The following is a 23029-nucleotide window of genomic DNA, read 5'->3' on the forward strand; positions in this document are numbered from 1 at the left end:
CAAGATTGCATAATTATGCAGACTGTATGTACATAGTATGTTAACAAGAAACAAAGTCCCATAACTCTGCAATTTTTGTCGCTGAAAGAACCTAACATGCCCCATGCACAACTACAGTTGTTACTGATCACTTGTGTGAAGTTTCATTAAATTGTGTCAAGGGGATGAGGAGAGATGGTGCGCACAAGATTGTGTCTATGTATATAGTATAGTAACAAAAAAACGAAGTCCCATAACTCTGCAATTTTTTTTTCTAAAAGAACCTAACATGCCCCATGCACAACTACTGTTGTTACTGATCACTTGTGTGAAGTTTCATTAAATTCTGTCAAGGGGATAAGGATAGATGGTGCGCACAAGATTGCGTCTACGGACAGACGGACAGACAACCTGAAACCAGTATAACCCCCTTACAACTTTGTTGTCGGGGGGTACAAAAATGTGTGATTCGGAATAGGCACAATGTATGCCTCTTTAGGCATCTTAATGGTCAAGTTGATTTTAATGAGGGATATATGACTGGAAAGAGTGTAAAATTTCCTTTCTTTTAATATCCCTTTCATTTCATTTTGTTAAAAAAATAGAACGCAAGCGCTTCTTGAATCTGACATTTTTGTTAACATTCGTCAGATTTCCACATAAGAAAAAATATAGCATTTGGACAATGTTGCAAATCTGGATTATGTAAGAATAACTTGAACATTTACCAGCAATGAATTATTAGTTTAATGCATTAGATATAAAACCAAAACATAGCTTTATTAGCTTTATTACGGTTTTTCTTGATGTATGCGCAACGGCTGCTTAAAAGCTTGGAATTCAGTCAATTTACGGACTGGCTCGGAATAGGCGAGTTCACTGTATCTATATAATTACCTAGTCTCACATCACCTTTGTAGGTCAACAGCCTTGCCATATCAATACTTTCAAGTGGATTGCCCTCAAATTTGACCCTTTTACCGGATTAACCAATAAATTCATCCTGACTACCCTATAATAAGATTTTATTGGTACAGTCCACATTGTTACTAAAAACTGCATCCACCTTCAGGAAAATTAGACTATTCTTAGTACCAGGATGTAACCTCATGTTTTTAAAGGTTGGACACATTTATAGACAGTGATTCATGGGTAAAATTTCCATTATTTTCGTAACAGGTTCCTATTTTGTATTTTATTACATCCAATACATCCAGTACACAAGCAATCAAAATAAAGGTGTCACAGGGAAAGTCCCTACCCTGCCCTTCATCAATGGTTATTGATCCAAGAATATTGTTAGAAAACAAAAGCACAAAATTAATGGTGGCAATTAAATGACTGGAACAGTGCAATGTCTTTATTTCAAATTTAAACAATATAACAGCCCTCCCTGTTAATTTTTTTATCATCTCTATCCTTTATTCAGTTTTTTAAACTTTACACGCAGCATATGCCATGCTACACACCTGCAAGAGGCAGGGGAAATACTTTGCAAATACAACTAAGCCTGATTCTGCTTGTAGAGAGAAAAAAAATCCACTTATCTGTGTTTGTTTTGTTTGGTTTAACATTGCACCAACACAATTATAGGTCATACGGTGACTTTCCACCTTTGATGGTGGAGGAAGACCCCAGGTGCCCCTCCGTGCATTATTTCATCATAGGACCTTCCCTGACCTTCCCTAAGCTAGCTGCTGGCTTCTTCACACAAAGAATTCAACACCCCGAGTGAGGCTTGAACCCAAATCTGTTGAGGGGCAACTGATTCGAAGTCAGCGGCAGATTAATGATGCCCCTTATCAGTGGAGTTTTGTTCAGTTTTCATATCTTACATATATCGTTGTGTTTCCTTTTTTACCATAATCATGGTCTAAATGGAAGAAAAATATACTGCAATCAACAAGAGACTGTTTTGACTTCAAAATCCTTCATTACAAGGCCTAACCTTGAAACTCCCTTAGTTTAATTACAACATGGGTGGACAGGCTTTTCATATCTGTATTAGATCTCCCTCTTAAACAACATAAAGTGATCCAGCTAAAAATAACCCTGTATGTTAATATCTGACCTTGACATTGTAGATATAAAGTCCTGGTAAACATGAACTTTGTAATCTCACCACAGTCATTTATCTTCTTATTATTCATGACAACTGTCCTAGGACAAGAGAGCAATTAGACCGCAAACTATTTTACCAGTCTATAGTCTGTTTCTAAATCTATAATTGGATATTCCGGCGTGTTTTATCGATTAATGGGAAAACTGCCAACTAGAGAGATAGGCAGATAAAGTGGCGTAGTATAAATCCACCAGACATTGACACAGTCATAAGATGACTTTCATTGAAATATTTAGAAAAATCCTCCAATCGACCAATGAGAATGAACCAGATGAAAGAAATTAGTGCATTTTAGTTTTGCATGTAATTGGTGTATTTTAATCAAGTACGTGGAGGTGGCAAAAAGATCTACAATGTTGGCTAGGTTGAAAACACAACTAATCACAGATCAAGCTAACATTGTAGACATGGCCCCAGTTGAGAAATAGCTAGCCATTGATCTTAAATATTTGACAGATGTTTCAAGGCTGAAATTATTTCCTAGTCTCTCTTAATTTGTATGTAACAGCTGGCAATTAACCTAGCCAGTCTTCCTAGATTCTGTACCAGTACTAACCTGTTCTTCGCAAACTACTGCCAACTTCTCCACATGAACCAGAGGTGAAAGAGGACTGATTTCAGACGCAATGTCTTTTATCAAATTGTCACGGAACAGCATTACGTCTCACCTGGGGATCAAATTCACCACCCTGTATTCTGTAGATCTGCAATCTCCAAATTGAGCTAAACGGCAGGTGTCTTCAAACAACATATTTTACCACTGTGTGTTTGTCATAAATGTACAAGCTAGTCAGTGTTCCTGGCAGTGGACCCTTAATAATAACTGGCTAATTATGTATTCTCTTTATGCCATTTCAGCATTCTCCAATTTTTAGGGATAGCCATTAGCGTGAAAAGCTGTATTCATGCCCAAAGAATGCCGATTAATTAACAAGATAGTCTGTGTTCAGACCCAATGTTTTGTTCAAAAAGCTTTACAAATTCTGTATAATTATACACATGTCCCTTTTCCTCAAAGCCAAGAAAGACTGGTCAGAATATACAAGAGTAATGATTGAAAAAAAATAGAAAAGATCATCTAGTTGGTAGCCAGATACATAATTATACAGAAACTGCTGCCTGCTATCTACATACCTATAGGTATTCTCTGTAAGGAAACAAGGGAAGAATTTGACTGACATAAGCCATTAATATGGTCCTTGCAAAATTAATCGCACTGTTATAAAACTTCTGAATTCTTTCATATTATTTGTGGAATTTTCTAAGTATATTCAGAAGTTTTAAAAATTCAGGATTTTATCAAATTGCACAGTATAGCAAGTAATTCGATCCGAATATGTAGAACTGCAAAAAGTTAACATTGAATAACTGATAATGGAAGACAGACACAGCTCATCCATTAACCTCCTGCTCAAAATCAGAAACTGGTAGTTAAACATTTTTTATATAAAAGAAATCCTCATCCCATTAAAAGGCAATGGTTACAAGACACAAGATATATTTATTTGAATTTTAGTCTTATCTGAAAATATCTAGAACCAAACTGTTAACTTGGCAGTTTCTTTTCTTTTGCTATTTCCTCCTCTCATTGATTTTCTGTAAAACAAGACCTCGCCTACATGAGAAAACAACTATAGCCTGTTTCAAATCATGCACACTATAAAATGCCCGTATTTGGTTCTGCAATAGATAATTTATAAAGATTGATATAAACCCTGTGGTGAGAGGAAAAAAGCATATCTTGGAAACAATTATTCTACATAAGACTATTTTCAGTGTATAATTAATGACACACCATATATAATTTTATATGCAAACTAGGACAAAATTATCGGTTTTGCGATTGTTAGAACTGTGGGAAAATGACTATTAACTAGGCATATGAACGTGACGAATCTATTACAGGTCAAACAACTTAACATTTTAACATTTTAGATCTACAATATCTTACAATTAAGTACATAAAATAATGTACAAATTTACGCATAAACATTCACTGCGCAATCACTGGATTGAGATGTCACGTCACATTTTCAGGTATGACTAAGTCTTACACAACTGTTACAGTGAACTTAGTTATATTTTTTTTTACAATCTAAGGCTTATCAAAATTTTCCATTAAATTCAATCTTGGTTACTGGCAATAAAACCTGGTGTGAACTCAGTGAAATTTCATATTTATATAATATGAGATACAGGTTGATTGTCAGTTGCACGAAAAACTTTAAAGTGACATTTTATAGTTCTGCTAATATTTCCTAGATAAAACTACAAAATATCATAAACTAGTCAAGGTACATATTATTATCTACTGCCAAAGTCAATCATTTGTCAATAACTGCAAAATTACATAAAAAATCATTCAGGTATTACTAACTGGACAAATATGTCTACTTCACATGCAAATTAGTTTCGTTTTGTAATTTGCTTTCGATTACAACACGGTGAAGAAGAGAAAGAAGCAATAACCTAAGCGAAAACATGAAGTGTGTTCATAACCCCCATTTCCTGTAACTATACAGTTATATGTAACTTGTTGACAATGCAAGACAAAAATAAACTTTCATGTTATACCCTACGCCTACAGGAATACAATGAGAGCCATGGTACCCAACAGGAAAAAATACTAGCCTATTTCAATTGCATATTTCTCACCTAAAAACTGTGCATAATGAACAATTAGTAATTTATCTCACATTGTGCGCAAGTCCCATTTTCTTTAGAAATGTTTTTGCTTCCTGTGTAATTTATATAACAGCATAACCGTCCAAACTGACAACAAAGGATATTCTGATTGGCCGATGTGGAATTATGGATGACAAGCTTAATTTCATCTACACATGCATACTACAATTTGTATAATGCAATCTGAGTGTGTAGTGTGATTTTTTTTTTGGGGATTAAATAAACAAGGCCAATGTTTACTTCTGTATGATTGCACATTCAAAATCATTGATAAGACAACTTTCATTCATCACTTCGAGTTCATTTTTACTGCAAATACTGCATATTCTGTTTTTATTTGTTAATGTTTCGCCTACATGTGCTTACAGCCGTGTTGCTGGACCGAAGATCAGTAGGGAAGGTTACACAACTTTTCTATAATGCTACTATGAGCTGTGTCTCTATGATAAACAGAAATTAAATGCAGAGTAATATTCTTCCTATAACGTTTCATGACCCTAGGTCAAATAACTTTTACTTTTATGTCCTTTTATGCATATTTTTAACTAAGTCAAGGGCCATAACTCTGGACTGGCTGAATGAAATGTTTTGAAATGCAACACAAACTTTAAGGCCTTTTTTACACATATTTTTCACTAAGTCAAGGGCCTCAGCTTCATTCTAGTTGTGTGAGATCCCAATTTAAACACCAGATGCAAAACTTCACATGCTGAATAACAATCCTGTGAGGTTTAACGACTCTGGATCAAATACTTTAACCTTTAGCCCGCTGGCGGCAGGTGATTCTGTCTTTGCGACCAGTGAAGACCAGGATCAGTCTGCACATCCGTGCAGGCAGGTCATGGTCTGCACTGTTCTCTATTTAGTCAATAGATTTTCAGTGGACAACCCTTCGAATAACAAGTGTCACTGCCCTAAATGAATGATGAACCAGTCCATTTTAGAAATTTAGCAGGTTAAAGGTTAAGCATTCACTACACATATTGGGACAGACATTATCAAAGGAAAAGTGACTGAGCAACCCGGTTAAACTCTGGAAACCAGTAAAATAGAAGCAAAACACAGGAAAAAATTTCTCTTTATTGCTTTTAATGGTAGCTGGGACAATTTTTTTGTCCTTTAAAAAATCCTTTCTTTATAAATAATAACACATTACTGTAAATATTATGTGTTTTAAACCGTCATGCATGCGAACGAAGAGAGCTTGCTGCCACTTGTAAGGGATTTTCAGGATGTACAGGCACAAAAGCACTGGCGCCTTCTATATGAACTGACCTCTCTTGTTATCTTGTGTTGGATGTGTCCTACCTATTTCATCAAAGCTACACAAAATTAATACGGTTTAAAATAAGATTCACCTTATTGACTTTTACAATCTACATTCATGACATTCTTATCTAAATATAGTCTGAACTTTTAACCATATTGCATCATGGAAGACTTGCCTTTGCATATCTGAACTGGGAAGTGGACTTCAGATGTCCTGGGAACCTACTTACTAATCATTATAGATCAAAAGCATAGGAAATAGTATTAACTGTAAATGCTTAGTCCACTTTTAAACCATACCCATTAAAACACAAGATAATGAACTTTTAAGTCATTTTCTTCTTGAGTAGCATATATTATATACTATTTTTGATGACAAAAACTACATGTACTTTCAATGGGATGAAATTTTCCTCTTATCACTATTTTCCCCTCCTAATAGGCTCTACCCTCTCCAACCACCATACAAAAGTTAAGGGTGAAGCCCTCACCAGCATGGTGCATATGAAATGGTGGCCTTTGGTGCATTTTAGAATCCCAATTTGTGGATAAAGGACTCCTAGGGTTGGGGGTAAACCCTGCTTCCTTTTTTTAAGCCAATGCAACATTCATGTTCACTTCAAATTATTGTACATGTACCTTAATGTGTTTAACTGTTTATTTTCAATGAAAAAGTCCCAAAGGGTGGCAGTAATCAGTGTATTTTACTTACAAGACACACCCCTTTTCCTTAAATCAATACGGTCAATAGCCTAGTTCTGCATCGCAATAACTTAATTTCAACCAATTTTACAGTCTTGTGTCCAGGTCAGCAGTTCAATAATCTAATTATACCATGACACTGCTATAGCTATGGCCCATTTTCCCTGACTGGAAGAATTTATCAAACTAATCTATATGGCAAAAAGATGGACTCCTGCAACAGTCTTCCAGTAAAAATGTAGTTCATATTTTGTTACTTAAATAGAATAATTTCATACTCAAAACTGAAAAAAATGTACTAGTTGATTGACAAATATCTTTACATTACCTATACACACTAACATAATACTATGTATGTCGTTACATGTGGATGACTTCTACAGAAACTAATACAGGTAGTTTCCCATGACAAACAGTATACCTGACACATTTTTCGAATGAATAAGTTGGATGTTACAACAAATAACCATGAAAAGGCAATATTATCCTGAAGACAATCGGGGTACATTTCTACACACTCTTGCAAGCCATACCTGTTTTCGACAATGCAGAAAATGACCTACTACAGCTATTCCGGTTAGTAACGAAAATGAAAGTTAACAGCTTGAAAATGAGTCACACTGACTGATCTACATTCAATGTTCACACATTGGGGCCACCCTGTCCAAAAGTATGCTCATGGACTTTTTCTCTGTTAAGGGGGAGTAGATATTAAGACCTTCTTTTTATAATTCAAACATATCTGTGATTAAGATGAAGTCTTGCGGCCACTGGTACCTTGGTGTCTAACCTTATCACCCTTAAATAATAGGGGTCATAAACTCACTACAGCCAAGGTGATCACACAGAATCTTCATTAATAGGCTCAATGTGACAGTTTGGCAGCAGTATGCCCAAGCTTTTTGCCATTATTGATCAGAACCTGTTTCCATCCTCTAAAGTTTCATGGGTTAGACTGTATTCTCAAATGATCTAAAGTTATTGCTATTGATTTGAAATCACCGTGACCTTAACATCGGACCAGCTTACAGGGACTTTGATTTGACCAAGTGACCTTGATTTTGACTTCAGGTAATCAAATTTTGATCTTTTCAATAATCTGTATTTAATAGAGACAAACAGACTGGCAAATACTAATGATAATAAAGTAGAAAATGTTGCCTCTACAGCTTTAACAAGATTTCTATTGTGATTTGACCTAGTGACCTAGTTTAAGATCTCATGTAATCTAGTTTCAAACCTGACCTACATTTCACAGAGACAAACATTGTGAGATTAGGTAGAAATGTGGCCTCTATAGTGTTAACAAGGGTTTCATATTAATTGACCTTTTGATCCACTTTTGACCCCAGATGACCCAGTAAAGAACTTGTCAGAGATTTCATTGAAAGTAACATTCTGATCAAGTTTCATTTAAGATGGCCAAATTGTGACCTCTAGAATGTGAACAGTCAAATCGTTGACAATGCATGATGTACCATGACAACAGACACAAGGTGCAGGGCTCTCGTAAGAGGGCGACTTGAGCCAAATAGTTGCTTTGGAACTTCAAACTTCGTTCAAATCTTACCTCAAAGCGAAATGCAAGTCGCCTGATTTTCTTTGATCCGCATTCACTAATAACTGCTATCCGAACTGTTGACAATTTGCAAGGTGTCAAAAAAATTAGTGTTGATTACACAAACTTCAGGTACTTGCGAGATAGATTTTTTCAAGAATTGTGACAGCGAGTCAAATTATCCGATATAGTCCAGAGATGATTGTGTTCGGCGAATTAGCTCTGTGGTTACGTCTTTGACATTTTGTGTTTCATTCATTAATCTCAATAAAGTATAAACAAATTTAATCACTGATACTCATTTTCCTTCTAAAATTTTGCTAATAAAGAAAACATTATAAAACAAAATTGAAAGATTTAAAACATCTTTTAAAATAGTTTTGCACAGGTCAATATAAATTCAAAAATAATTTGAAATGAAAATTGAAATATGAAGATTATTAAGAAAACTGGGAAATAAGATATGGTTGAAAAATATCAGTATCTTTTGATATCTAAGTAATATGCCAGTATTGTGGAAAACTGCTGAATCAGAGAAAACTATTATGGAAATACTTTCTGCTGGTATGGACATTTCTTAAAATTTAATGAACATTTCCAGGAAAACTGCATTTCACGATTTCTTAGAAACAAACTTTTTTTGATACCTTGTTCATCTTAAATATCATTGCCTGTTTTTTACAACAAATCTTCAATGCAGAATTTTTTCTTGTATTAAAGATCCTTCTAAAAAAACAAACACTGAGAATTTAAAGGTGATCATCTCGAGTTTCAAGTGAAATATTTCAGGGTATTTGAACAATCTTGATAGAGGACCATAAGATGATGTAAAATGCCAAATATCAAGGCTCTATGCCTTGCGGTTTTGGATAAGAAGATTTTTAAAGTTTTTCCTTTCGGTTGCCATGGCAACCAGAGTTCTGCATGGAATTACATTCTTTGAACAATTTTGAAAGGGGGCCACCAAAGGATCATTCCTGTGAAGTTTGGTGTAATTCTGCCCAGTGGTTTTCAAGAAGAAGATTTTTTTAGAAAATGTTGACAGACGACACACAACGCACGACGGACACTGAGCGGTCACAAAAGCTCACCATGAGCCTGTGGCTCAGGTGAGCTGATAATGAACTTGTCCATCTTTCAACTTGGACAGAACCACTAACTGTTAAAAGGGGTGCAAACCAAAAGATACTGACTGAATGGCGAACAGTGCAGATCATGATCAGACTGCATGGATGTGCAGGCTGATCATGATCTACACTGGTCGCAAAGGCAGCATCAATAGTCTTCAGCCTGATAAGGATTAGTATAGCATGATATATTACCTCTTGTGGAGAAAAATGATGGAAAACCTGTGTGTTTATATTTATCACTTCTAGCCGCTTCCCCATCATGTTGCAGATAAGCACTCTCAGGTTATTGATTGGGGAAGCCAAACGGTCTACCAACAGGCTTACTGACATGTGCAAAACAGAAGACACATTATGCCGATACTTCATTAACTTTCAACCTGCTGTATTTCTAAAATGGACTGGTCCATCATTCAATTGGGCAGTACCACTTATTATTCAAACGTGAGTTCTCTGAAAATTTACTGACTGAATAGCGAACAGTGCAGACCATGATCAGCCTGCACAGATGTGCAGGCTGATCTTGGTCTGCACTGGTCGCAAAGGCAAATTCACCAGCCACCAGCAGGCTAAAGGTTCAGTACTTGACAAACAACTTACCGACTGTGTTAGAATTTTCCTCGCCATTCGTGTTCGCAGCTTCTGTCTTCACCTGTGCTGTCTTGTTCTGTGCCTGTTTTCTACTCTCCACCACATCGGGCAAGACGGCATCAATAAGTGACAGTGATTCAATCGGCTTTTCTGAACCATCCTTAATAATAAATTGCAGAGCTATGTATATTGAGTGTCTGATATATCAGATAAATTAAATAAATTCAATAGATAATTATCAAACCAATAATTTATTTGTAAATTTTATCCTGTTCCAAGTGTAATGTTTTTCTTTCTGGCATAAAAGCATTTCTGGTCGGCAGTGTAAACCATTTTTTTTATCACTATTTTTTTCTTAATGCAAAAGTCCTACAAAATAACGAACTTTCCATTATAACTGAAATGGAGAAATAGTGCTGCTTAAAATTTTCAAGCAAGAAGAAACAGACATATTTCTGTAAACCTTCCAATAAAATTCACATCAGTTATTTCTGTTCCCTTTGCAACACCTGCCAATTCCCTAACCATCTTTTTTCAGTTCAGAAGATGACATAACAAAGAAAAAATTCAACAGAAAGAAGTCCAACATGCCCCTCCAGACACTACTTCAAGGACTGGTAGACATAAAGACAGAACAACAAACCTTCCTTTAGCCATGCAGCTGGATGTCTTCTTTGACTTGAATTTTTAACTACTAAACACAAAGTCAGGTTTAGAACCTGTGATTTGTGTGACAAATGTAAAACAACTAAGTTATACCTCTCCAATGCTTATCTCTGCCTCTGTATACTGTAACCCTTTCTGTATGATACTAAGAAGGGCAGCAGGGGGCACCAGCGCTCCATTGATATTTGACTGGCTGATGTGAGACTCTATCCCAAATGTATATGCCGAGTGTACAAATCCTGCAATATAAATTATAAGTACCGTAAATGAAATAAATACAGATGTATTCTTTTTAACCTAAGCATATCTTAGACTCTACGTCTCAAAAGAAACTCTATGTCATATATGTGCAGCAAAATCTGGTTCATTTTTGCCAAGACCTAAATTCTGCTTGTCTGTACATATATAAATGCTCGTACAGTAAAATATAATGAAATTTACTTGTCTGTATGGGCTTTGGGCCAAGCTGGGCAAGTAAGGCAGTCACATCGACAGCACTCTTGGTCACACAACAACTTTGTAGACTGTGAATACTGATGGTGGAACAAATCCAACGTGTCCCTCAAGGCATTATTTCAGCATAGATAGAACCACCAGTAGCGAGATGGATGTCTTCTTTGACATGAAAGACTACTACACGAAAGTCAGGTTTGCACCCACAGCAGTGGTGATAAAAGGTCAGTGACATTTTGCTATCTACATGTATGAAAAATGCTGTGTTGTCACTGTAAGTCATCACACCTATCTCTGATCATTATCCCTGGGCGACTGACGTGAGAATAACTTTAGCAAGCTGCCAGTTCACAACTGTACGGGGCTCCACAAATTTTGTTAGAAAGTCTTCCTGCAGGAAGAGCTTCCCTAGAATTTTTGCTTGTCATGCTGCAATTTGTTATTTTCCCTGCAATTCACCAAGGAAAAATGATTTTTATCCACAGCATTCATTTTTAAAAGTCTGGCGAAAAAGCAAGATACCAGAATCTGTTCAAGAACTATCTAATGTCTAGCTGACGCAGTCATAATGCAGCACTATAATGGAGCGGGACAGGTTTTAGAGATATTAACAAAAAAATCAACTTCAGTTTTGATATTCCTGTTCTGACCTCTGCACAGCTTGGTTTTCTTTGATTTACTACATTTTAGATGTACCACAGGATAGTACTACAGCAAGTTCCGCTCGCACACAGCCGATTCTACCAGAATTTTCATGCAGACGAGTGGATTTGTCAGCCCTTTCTAAGGATATGCAAACCCCAGATTGAAATGTTGTTGATTTGACTCACACAAGATTATCAGGCTTTGTGCATCATCAAAATACATTAATACTCTTAACAATTCAGCACACATGGCATTCTTTGACAATACTTCATTGAGTCATTGATTTTTAAATGAATGTCTCCCAGTTGCAGGAGAAATGTCAAGAAAATTTAAAATAATAACGTTAGGTCTTACAGAGTAATACAGACTATTAGATAATTAGATATTTTTCCACTTCTGTCATTTAATTTAGCAACAGTTTCAGGCATGCCCAATAAGGTTACACTTATTTATTCAGTTCTTTAGTTCAAGGGTGGTCTAATTAATTTGTCAGAAACTTAAGGGATTCAATCAGTTATCAGTCAATGTAAATGTCAAGAGTCTGAGATATTTTTTTAGATTCACAAACTTCATCCTCGCTCTGTATCTTAATCACTATAGAAGACAGTACATCCCCACCCTTCCCAAACTGACAACAGTAATCCCCAAATTCAGTTGAAAAATAAGAAATGAAGCAGTTTGTTGAAGCAAAAGTCACAACCACAACATTTATTATTTAAGTATTTTACATGTTTTATGTTGAAAAATACATTTTGCCATCATGTGATTTTTTTAGGGCTGTCATTGATTGGGTCTTAGGCATATCCACGATACCGATATATCAGAAGACAAATATCAATCATACATCGATATATCGATTATTAAGTTAGATTAACAACCTATTTGTTCATATGCATACTATATACCTTCCTGTAAATGCTATTTTTAGTTTTATTGCCTACTTTTCATATTACTGTTTGATTGTGTTGTATTTGTATCTATGAAAATAAAAGAAATAAATAAAAATTAATAAAATCTTTCATTTTTATTTTGCCTTCACTTCTCTTTTGCATTTACCTAAATTTATAACTTTGTAAGCTTAATTGTTTTTGAGGGTCTGAGTGTTTATCTGGATAGTTTTTTCTCTCTGTAAAATATCGATTTTTGAAAATGGGAATCGATAATTGATCGACAAAAAATTATCGTTGATACATCGATATCGTTTCTATTGATGACAGCCCTAGATTTTTTTACCTAAAATATAATAAACCAAATTAAAATAGAACTGTTCCGCTCTGTTGCGTTACCACATAATGATCTCATTAGCTAGACATCTAGTCGTCCGGAACAAGATTCTGGTATGTACCAATTTAATGGACTTCAAAAATAGATGCTGTCTTTGAAGAATTGTTTTTCCTTACTGAATTGCAGGAGTACAAATTGTAGAAGTGAAAATTCTAAGCAATAGCTGGAAGGCTTATAAATACATCAGAGACTTACGTTTTTTTTTTATGTTTTGGATTTAACGTCGTACCGACACATCATATGTCATATGGCGACTTTCCAGCTTTAATGGTGGAAGAAGACCCCAGGTGCCCCTCCGTGCATTATTTCATCACGAGCGGGCACCTGGGTAGAACCACCGACCTTCCGTAAGCCAGCTAGATGGCTAATCAGAGACTAAAAATGGAAATTATGACAATATTCTAGACACTTACCAGATTCCTGAAGGTACCTGTACACAAGGAAATTGACTTCATCGCTACCAAAACTCATGGTTCTGTCCTCAGCTCACATCTAACAGTTATGAGCCTACAGGGTCTACAATCCAAGAAATTATACTGTTAGTATTCTACTTACAACAAGAGCTGTCCGTAAGACAGCCAAGCTCGACTATTCGAAATATTGTCCCAGAAGCATGAAAATATTACCCAAAATGTTAAATATCAAGTTTCAAGTTCAAAAGGGGACATACATGTAATTTGACCAAAATGCATATCAGAGTTATGAGACTTGCTGCTATCAACTAGTTTTATAACCCTGAAGACACAATGTGGAGTTTCAATTTAATATCTGCATTAGTTTTGGAGCTAGTAACTTGCATGTAAAACTTTAACCAGAATTTTCTAAGTCCAAACGGGGGCATAATTTGCTTAAAATACATGTCAGAGTTATGGGACTTGACCCAGTGAGGTTGGTAATTGACCTAGAAAAGGAATAAATAAGTTTCAAATCTATATGCCTTTTAGTAATAGCTGTATGCACTTGCATGCAAAACTTTAACCAGAATTTTCTAAGTCCAAAAGGGGGCATAATTTGGCCAAAATGAAGGTCAGAGTTATGGGACTAGCTGCTACCAACTAGTTTTATAAACCCAAAGACACATGTGAAGTTTTAATTCAATATCTGCATTAGTTTTGGAAAGTTTTACATGCAAGTTACTAAGTCCAAAAGGGGGCATAATTTGCTCAAAATACATGTGAGAGTTATGGAACTTGACCCAGTGTGGTTGGTAATTGACCTAGAAAAAGAATAAATAAGTTTCAAAGCTATATGCCTTTAAATGATGGCTGTATGTACTTGCATGCAAAAACTTAACCAGAATTTTCTAAGTCCAAAAGGGGGCATAATTTGGCCAAAATGAAGGTCAGAGTTATGGGACTTGCTGATATCAACTAGTTTTATAACCCCGGAGACACATGTGAAGTTTCAATTCAATATCTGCATTAGTTTTGGAGATAGTAACTTGCATGTAAAACTTTAACCAGAATTTTCTAAGTCCAAAAGGGGGCATAATTTGCTCAAAATACATGTCAGAGTTATGGAACTTGACACAGTGAGGTTGGTAATTGACCTAGAAAAAGAAAAAATAAGTTTCAAAGCTATATGCCTTTAAATGATGGCTGTATGTACTTGCATGCAAAAACTAAACCAAGGTGTGATGCCGACGCCGACACCGACGCCAGGGTGAGTAGAATAGCTAGATTATTCTTCGAATAGTCGAGCTAAAAATCATCATACCGTAATCGTAAGAGTATAGGTCGCATTCGTGTATAAGACAAAGTGAAAACTAGATGATGCTTTTGTAGAAAAGTGCATGTCTCCCCCAATGCATAGTAGTAATAGGCATGAAGTAAATAGGGGACAGGAGCAAAAGTCCAAGAAACACCGATGGTTGGCTGCAACAGGAATCATCTACTCGGAATGTCCAGTCATCCCAAGAAGTTTCAACATTCTGCGCCTAATGGTTCTCAAGTTATGGATTGGAAACAGTTTTACATGTTCTGGCCCCGTGACCCTGACCTTTCATCAAGTGACCCCCAAAATCAATAGGGGTCATTTACTCTGTCCACTCTGTAAGTCCTATCACCCTAAAAATCAATAGGGGCCATCTACTCTTTCCACTCTGTAAGTCCTATCACCCTAATGTATGAAGTTTGAAGGTTCTGGGTCAAGTTATGTAAAGTTAGGGGAATTAACTCCTGTGTTTTATTATAATAATTAATAAGTCAACCAACAATTCCATTTTACTACATTCCTTTTATTTTGTATGATTTTAATATGTTCATGTCCATCATATTAAACAACAATATTACATTTTCAAACATTATTCAGATCTTTAACTTCACTATCTTATTACTTTATAATTTCTAAATTTCATATCTTACTCCAAATTTTGACCTAAACAGTTCTAAACCTAAAAGTATTCTGTCCTAAACGGTTCTTAGTCTAAAAGTTTTCTCTCCTAAACAGTTCTGAATCTTCAAGTCTTCTGTCTACAACAATTTACAAACTTGAGCAGCTTCTGAACTTAGCCACACCTACAGATATCATATATCACTGGGCTGACCCTTTCTAAACCAATCAATGCCTTTGTAAAAGGATAGATAGCTGTCAATATTCATTAATTAAGGTACTAATGATGATTCCATCTTTTCCCACCAAAACTAAAGTACCAAGTAATACCATACCAAATTGCAGTATGTCTATCATGCTGCTTTCTAGACAAAACCAGCATGGACATTATGTTATATCAAAGACGAGCTATGAAAAATTAATTAATTAGCTCACACTAAGTGCCTAATATCTATACTTAATACTGTCCAGACCATAATTAACATGCAGCTGCTGTACATTCATGACTTGACCCAACAACTACTTAAAAATTTATCAAATATAAATAATGCATAATATCAAATTCATCAAAAATAATATTCATAATCATAACTCTGTGACAGTAGTTCCCAAGTTATTGATGATAAATGATCAGAAATGGTTTTCCAATTTCTGGCCACTGTGACCTTGAGATTGATCAAGTGACCCAAAAATCAATAGGGGTCATCTACTCTACATTTCCAATCATCCTATGAAGTTTCAACATTCTGGGTCAAGTGGTTCTCAAGTTACTGATCATAAAAGGTTTTCCATGTTCAGGCCCCTGTGACCTTGACCTTTAATTGAGTAACCCCGAAAATATTAGGGGTCATCTACTTTGTAAGCCCTATCACCCTATCAATCACCCTCTGAAGTTTGCAGGTTCTCCAGTTATTAATCCAGACTTCAGAAAAGTTGGAAAAAATAGCCGGACATTTGGTCCAGCAATACCTAAAAATCTGCCGGACCGAAAAAAAGTATGCCGGACCGAAGAAAATGTCAGTGTACCGCATATGTTGCTTTTCTCCATCATAATTCATATTCAAGCCAGGTGTGATCATTTTTAGTCCATTTCTCGTTAAATGTTCGGTCAACCCTCTTATTTTCATACATTTGTTTCCTTTCACTACGATTGTTGGGCGTTAATTTACGTTTCTTTCCCGGTTCTGCCCCGGCATAATATGTAAGGGACGCCATTTTGATATGTTGTCCGGGATGCTGCAGTTCTGGGGGGTACGATAAATGCCGGTCAGTCGGACCGAATCCGGATTAAGAAACCGCGGACCGGATCAAAATTTTCCGGTCATGTCTGTTGGACTGACGACTTTCCGGAAGTCTGTTAATCAAAAATGAAGTGTGACAGGCAGATGGCCTCTGTGACCTCAATCTTGGAGTGACCCTCTAAAAAAGGAGGTTCTAGATCAAATGGTTCTCCCGTTACTGATCCGAAATGAAGTGTGATGGATGGACTGCCTGACGGACAGGGCAGCTATATTATATTATAAATATCTACAGATTTCTGAAAAATTCTTATACCCATCTATTGGTCGCAGAAAAAAAGGAATCTCAAAAACATGTAAATTTGTAAGAAGACGCAATTTTCCCGGCATTGGTCGGCCATATGTAGTAGGCAGTACTAGGCACCCGTATTAAATTTTAACATAGATGTGAAAACGACTTATTAAAATTGCGAGGCGAGATACTACTAAATTGACAGTTTCATTATAGTATGTGATACGATCGAACACAGGTAGTTAAAGTTTTGTCCAAACTATCTAAACTTCTCAACACCTTCTCAAACTTCTTAACACTTTTTTTCGATCTCATCACCTTCTCAAACATCTAATTATGAACTTGTGTGTGCGCGCCGCAACCTGTAATTACGGTTGGTTTGATGTACTTTCAAAATGTGTGAAAACAACAGATTAATCCAGATTTTGCTGAAAACTTAATGGAGCTCAAGTTGTTCCTTATTATTCCATTCTCATAAAAAACAGTGATGTGCTGAAAAATTTGTTAAAACTTTTTGATTCAGTATGGAATTATCACTCTTCTCCCTTGATAAAGTTGCGTTTAATGTCACACCAAAACAATTATAGGTCACATGGTAATATTACAGCTTTTCATCGAGGAATATGTTAGGTGCTCCTTCCTACATTACTTCAGCCACAGACAGAACCTAGGTAGAACCAACAACCTTCCATACTCATACTAAACATTGTTCTATTCAGGCCCTTTTTTTAAACACCTGGGAAGACTGAGCCAAAACTTTTGGGAACATCATGTCTTTGGTCAAAAATAATTTGGTTCTGTTTACAAAATGGTACCACGGCACTTACAACAATGACTTAAGTCTGTCAACAGCTGTTCATAGCACATGTGCACCTGGCCATTTTTACAGTTATTTTTGAAAACAAAAATTCCAAGTCATTGTATTAAATATATTAATTAAATATTTTGACAAGATTTTTCAATTAGGCAGAATAAGAATGTCTCGGACAGATCAGGTCTTTTTCATAATTTCTGAAAAGACGCAAACACCAGTGGAATTTGGAAAATGTTCCTGGAAATTATAATATATATGACTTGGGAAAAACTTAAAGGCACCATCATGTACATATAAATATACTGCTTGTGTGTAATGTCTGCAAATGTGCGGTGGCAACTCAATTATTGAATATTGTTATTTTTGTAATACAGAACTACGGCAAGTCTTCTCGCGACGAAGATCTTTTAAACTGTACAATTCGTCATGTAATTAACTAAATTGACAATCAGCTTTATTTCATCATGTCACATTTAAGGTTATGACGCTCTATGTGTGTGTTTTTCGTAAGACTTGGTATTCACTTTAAGTTGTGGTATTTCTATCTAATACAGTACATGATGGCACCATTTACGGAGGCTGAACACTTTGCAGCCCGTCTGGCGTACCAGATGTTTAAAGCACTGTATTGGCAATAGGGGTAAACGACTCAAGGGGGGGTGCGGTCGGCTGTTTGTACAATAAGGCGTATTATATTACAGGCCTTTTTTTAGCTGATTTGAGGCCGAAATTCGCCTCATTCCCAATCAAAAAGTATAACTTTTTCCCACCTTGGCCAAAAATTCCCATGCAAAAAAAATGAATAGTTTGTTTTCAGTCCCTGATTTAAACTTTAGCAAATATATTCCTCAAACAATGATTCGCGACATAAATTTCCCTCCAAAAGGACCTGCTACCTTCCCCAAATTTACAAAAAAAGGGCTGTATTATCATTGTTCATTTATGATATTGTTGTAATAACTATTATTTTTCATTATTAGTACAACGCCATTGAATATCTCATTTATAAAAAAGACGTTTAAAAAATTGTTCATTCAGTTTGTGATGCATAATATGTCATGTTTTGTTATTCCTACATATCTGCGATGTGTCACATGTTTATTGTAAAGTGCCTTTGAAACTATATTCCATATGAAAAGTGTGCTCAACAAATCTGGTATAATAATACTGGTTCTACAGCATTCAACAACAGTTGTTTACTTAATAAAACCAAAATAAACAAGCAATTTAATTTAAATGCAAAAAAGCTGCTGACAACTAACTGGGAAAATTATGTTCATATTTGGAAAAAAACACAATGTTCTTTGTTTTAGGACCGACTGCCTCCTTTTACAAGAGACAGGGGAAAGCCCTGTCTATGGCAAACTTGTTTATAATAGACAATATTAAATAAGGAGTTTAGGAAACAGGCTGATTCGGACCAAATATTTTGGCCACAAACTTTTATTTAACAGTCAATAATGACCATAAATTTTGGATGGTTCAGCAATTTTCAGAAAATAATGTTGATTACAGCTTATATTGAGGTTTAACTTGAAGTAAGGACATAAAATATACACCGTACAAGCAGGTAAGAAGTTTTGACAAACTAAAATGCATCATTTATGCTTTTAAATAAAGACTTTAATTATTCTTTGCATCAGACATTAAACTTAATACTCAAATTTTATTTTTACTCATGACATTAATTTGGGCCGAAAAAGCCAAGTAAACTTGGTCCGAGTCAGCCTGTATTCAGGAGTTTATATTGATCTGATTAGAAAATGTTACCTATGCAGTGATATCATCTCACAAAGAAGTAGGGAATAAACTTAAAATACAGCACACTGTATAAAGTGCTTTTACATCTATAGATCAGCAAGTATTTACAATGTTCATAGACGCAAACCAAATAAAAATCTGTAACTAAATCAAGTCACTGTTGACATCCTTTTTAACAGTACCAACCAAACATTTACCATGTCACACAGCCATATTAAATCATTTGACCAACAAGCAGAAAAATCAACACAAAAAAATACAAAGGTCATATGATTACTCATACTTTGAAAAAGACTATAGCATAATTTTAAGTAGGAAAAATATGGTCTCCGTTGTTTGGAAACAGACTATAGAATATAAAACAAGCAAATCCTGAAACTCTCACAGATATCCAACAATGTTTTCGCATAAATTAACATTGTAAAGCACGGACAACTTCAAAATACATTAACTTCAATTCTAAGTCCACAAAAATTATCCAAAAACAAATCCTGCTTATTTTCACCTCTGTTGTGCCTTCCAGCGAGGTTGGAAACACACTGTCACTAAAACATGAATATCACTCGAAGATGTGACATTTCTTAAAACGAAACACTGCACAATGTTGGTAAATTACTGCAATCAATTCAAAATATATCACTCACACTGCACTTACCGGTCTTGATTTTTTCGCAATCTGCAACCTAGTCAAAAAATATCACAAGATTCAAACGGGTTTCTTCAAACATACAGTTAGAACACTGATAAACTCTCATTGAAAATGTTAAACAAAACAGTTATTTTCAATATGAAACAAGATTCACAACCCTACTCAGTTGTAAAACGAAAATATTTAGAAAATATCCAAGACGATGCACCAACAGTACGACCGGTTTAACACAGTGAATCCGAATCGGCATAACGCGGAAAGATAAGGGGACTACTTTCCATAAATGCTTGTCAATATTGTTTGAAATTTACTTTTATGTTTTCTTTATAAGTTTCAGTTTTACTCAAATACATAAGAAAATTAATTTTGGTCCAACTATTTCAAAGGTCTATTTACCAGACTTACATCTCTTTAGTCTATTAGTCGGAACTACTTTTCTTGAGAGACATATTAATGACGTCACTAGTTAAATCGAAATTGTATAAAAAAGAAATTTTATGCTCAATGAAATATTGATAGCACGTTTGAAGCCTGTATCACATTCAAATTGAACAAAAAAAAAACAGAAAGTACTAAATATATATAAGACAAATCCTTTTGTTTTATTTCTTTTCTAAAGCAATATAATATATCCCCGCTGGAGCCCCATTTTCCGCTAACTGGACCAAGGCGAATACATTACTTACAAGGTGAATAAACATTAATTTACTTGATAAAACTATTGGTCAATTATAAACTGACATTTGAAACAACAGCTATGGTATGCTCATTTATATATAATAGTGAATATTACATATAATATCTTAAATCATGCTAAATTACAAAATGGGTCACAAATTTTCAAAAACACACTACCTATGCCATTAAATGGAATATCTTATCGGAGCAGCTTAACAACAAAGCGACAGGAACACTGTTAGGAAGAATGTACGCTTAAATCATATCAGCTCTGGCAGTGTATAAACATTTTAGACCTCAAATTCTTCTTTTACTCCGTCTGAAAGGTCTCCTTTTTAAAATAAATTAACGCAATGTTCAAAAGCATTTTCAAAATCGAGTAATCTTAAACACCAGTTCACGGGGTTATTGATTTTCAGTTGAGATCGAACTCATTACCTCTTATTTCCTCGCAGACAGAGTTTCTACTGTCAATCCATTGCACTAAGTCAAGTATTGTAGTTGGCACTAAATTAAGTACTGTAGCTGAAGCATACATTTTAGCAAAGAAGTAAAAAAAAAAAAAATTATAGCTCTTTGATTTTAGTGAGATAGAATCTACGTGTGTGTGTGGAGGGGGGAATCAGTTTTTGTAGATTTAAACGCGGCGATCCGTATAGATCTATTTATATTTATTCCTCTCGAAATTTGTCTAAACTTATAAAAAAAAGTCTGTTAAAAAGTCTCCCCCTCCCCATTTTGATTTAGTGCTATTAAATGTTCTGGTCCTTTGAAATTAAGCAGTTTATTTGATTTTATGATTTCAAAATTGTTAGGGGGCGTGAGGGGTGTTGCATATTTCCGAACGGTTACCTCTCATAAGTTTGCAAGGCTGAATTGAAACACAGGAGAAGAGAGATAATCAGGTTCCAACGACAACAGAAGCTTTATTGAGTTTTCTCCCTTTAATCTACACATCCAAATTTCAGACCTGTGTGTGTTATTTTCAAGTTACTAAGGCAAAATTTAACGATACTAACTCGAAATTTAGAATCACTAAGTTAAAAGTATCCAGTAACGTATCTCGAAATTTCGATTGAGTTACCAAGACGATATCTCGAAATTTCAACTGAGTTACTCAGTACCTCAGTATACGTTGACGTATATATCTTGCCCTGAGAAAGTTGTATAGGAGGATCGGGTAGCGTTAGAACTGTTTTAATCGTCTTTAAGTCTGGAAGGTTTTCGAGCAGGTTCGAGACCTTATGAGAACGAAATACAGACATACCCTACATGAACATGTTGTTATGAGTCCGACATGGTAGGAGCAAATTACATCAGTGTTACTTCTCTTTATCAGTACAGTAGATTTTTGACAATATATAGGCCTTGATATAGTTTGAAATCTGGAGTAGCTCTGGAGGTCAGGGTAGATCATGCGTTGATATTCAAGTCCGTATGTGAGGTGTACAAACATGGATGTGTAGGTAGGTATTTCCATTTTACATTTTTACTATGTAAGAGTTTATAAAAATTGCCTATTAACATTTCTGGTCTTTGACAGACGGAAATAGGTGAAATTTTGCGGTTAAAAATGTAAGACACTTCGTCGAAATTTCGACTTACGTCACTTGAAATTTCGAGTTACTAACTAAGTAATTCGAAATTTCAACTTAAAATTCGGCACTTCGAGCGAGAATCTCAGAATTTCAGCTTAGTAACTTCGAATAGACTAGCTCCCGTCCTTATGTTTGTTCTTATTTACATATATCAGTTTTCTTCATTAAGAGGGAAGTAACTCCAGAAGGTTGTTTCTACACTGACATATTTTATTGCCCCTGGCTCCAAACATAGGGTTAGTAGGGTATGGTTCAGCCATCAAATAAAATTGTGCTATTATAGAGACTTAAAATTTTCTAATTAAAATGTTTCCTGTATCTATATATAAAAAAGTAGCCATGCAGCCTGGGAGCCAGGCTAAACTTCGAGTTACGTATCTCGAAATTTCGACTTAGTAACTTAAAAATACAAGTTAATAAGTCGATTTTTTGAGTTGGTGTTTTGAATTCCGAATTACTAAATAACATTCACTGTGCACGGATGCTCTTCCTAGAACGTTTACTCATGTCACATGCTCTTAATTTGCTGAGAACTGTCACATGGTACTATCTTAAAAAACATCCGCTAAATAAGTATGTGCATAGCA

The 23029-nt window shown here is 35.3% G+C and overlaps 1 protein-coding gene across 1 annotated transcript in view; it reads right to left on the reverse strand.

Annotated features, from left to right (window-relative positions):
- The window catches only part of LOC123554493 (F-box-like/WD repeat-containing protein TBL1XR1), a 50311-nt gene extending 29894 nt beyond the window's left edge, over positions 1 to 20417 (reverse strand). The window contains exons 1-4 of the mRNA XM_045344693.2: positions 20173 to 20417; positions 13495 to 13597; positions 10793 to 10938; positions 10043 to 10193 (exon numbers count right to left, since the gene is read on the reverse strand). Coding sequence (XP_045200628.1) covers positions 10043 to 10193; positions 10793 to 10938; positions 13495 to 13552 — 355 coding nt within the window. The 5' untranslated portion in view covers positions 13553 to 13597; positions 20173 to 20417. The remainder of the gene's footprint in view (positions 1 to 10042; positions 10194 to 10792; positions 10939 to 13494; positions 13598 to 20172) is intronic.
- Between the last annotated feature and the right edge of the window lie 2612 nt (positions 20418 to 23029).

The sequence above is a fragment of the Mercenaria mercenaria genome, chromosome 7 (genome assembly GCF_021730395.1).
Source record: "Mercenaria mercenaria strain notata chromosome 7, MADL_Memer_1, whole genome shotgun sequence".
Classification (NCBI taxonomy): Eukaryota; Metazoa; Mollusca; class Bivalvia; order Venerida; family Veneridae; genus Mercenaria; species Mercenaria mercenaria.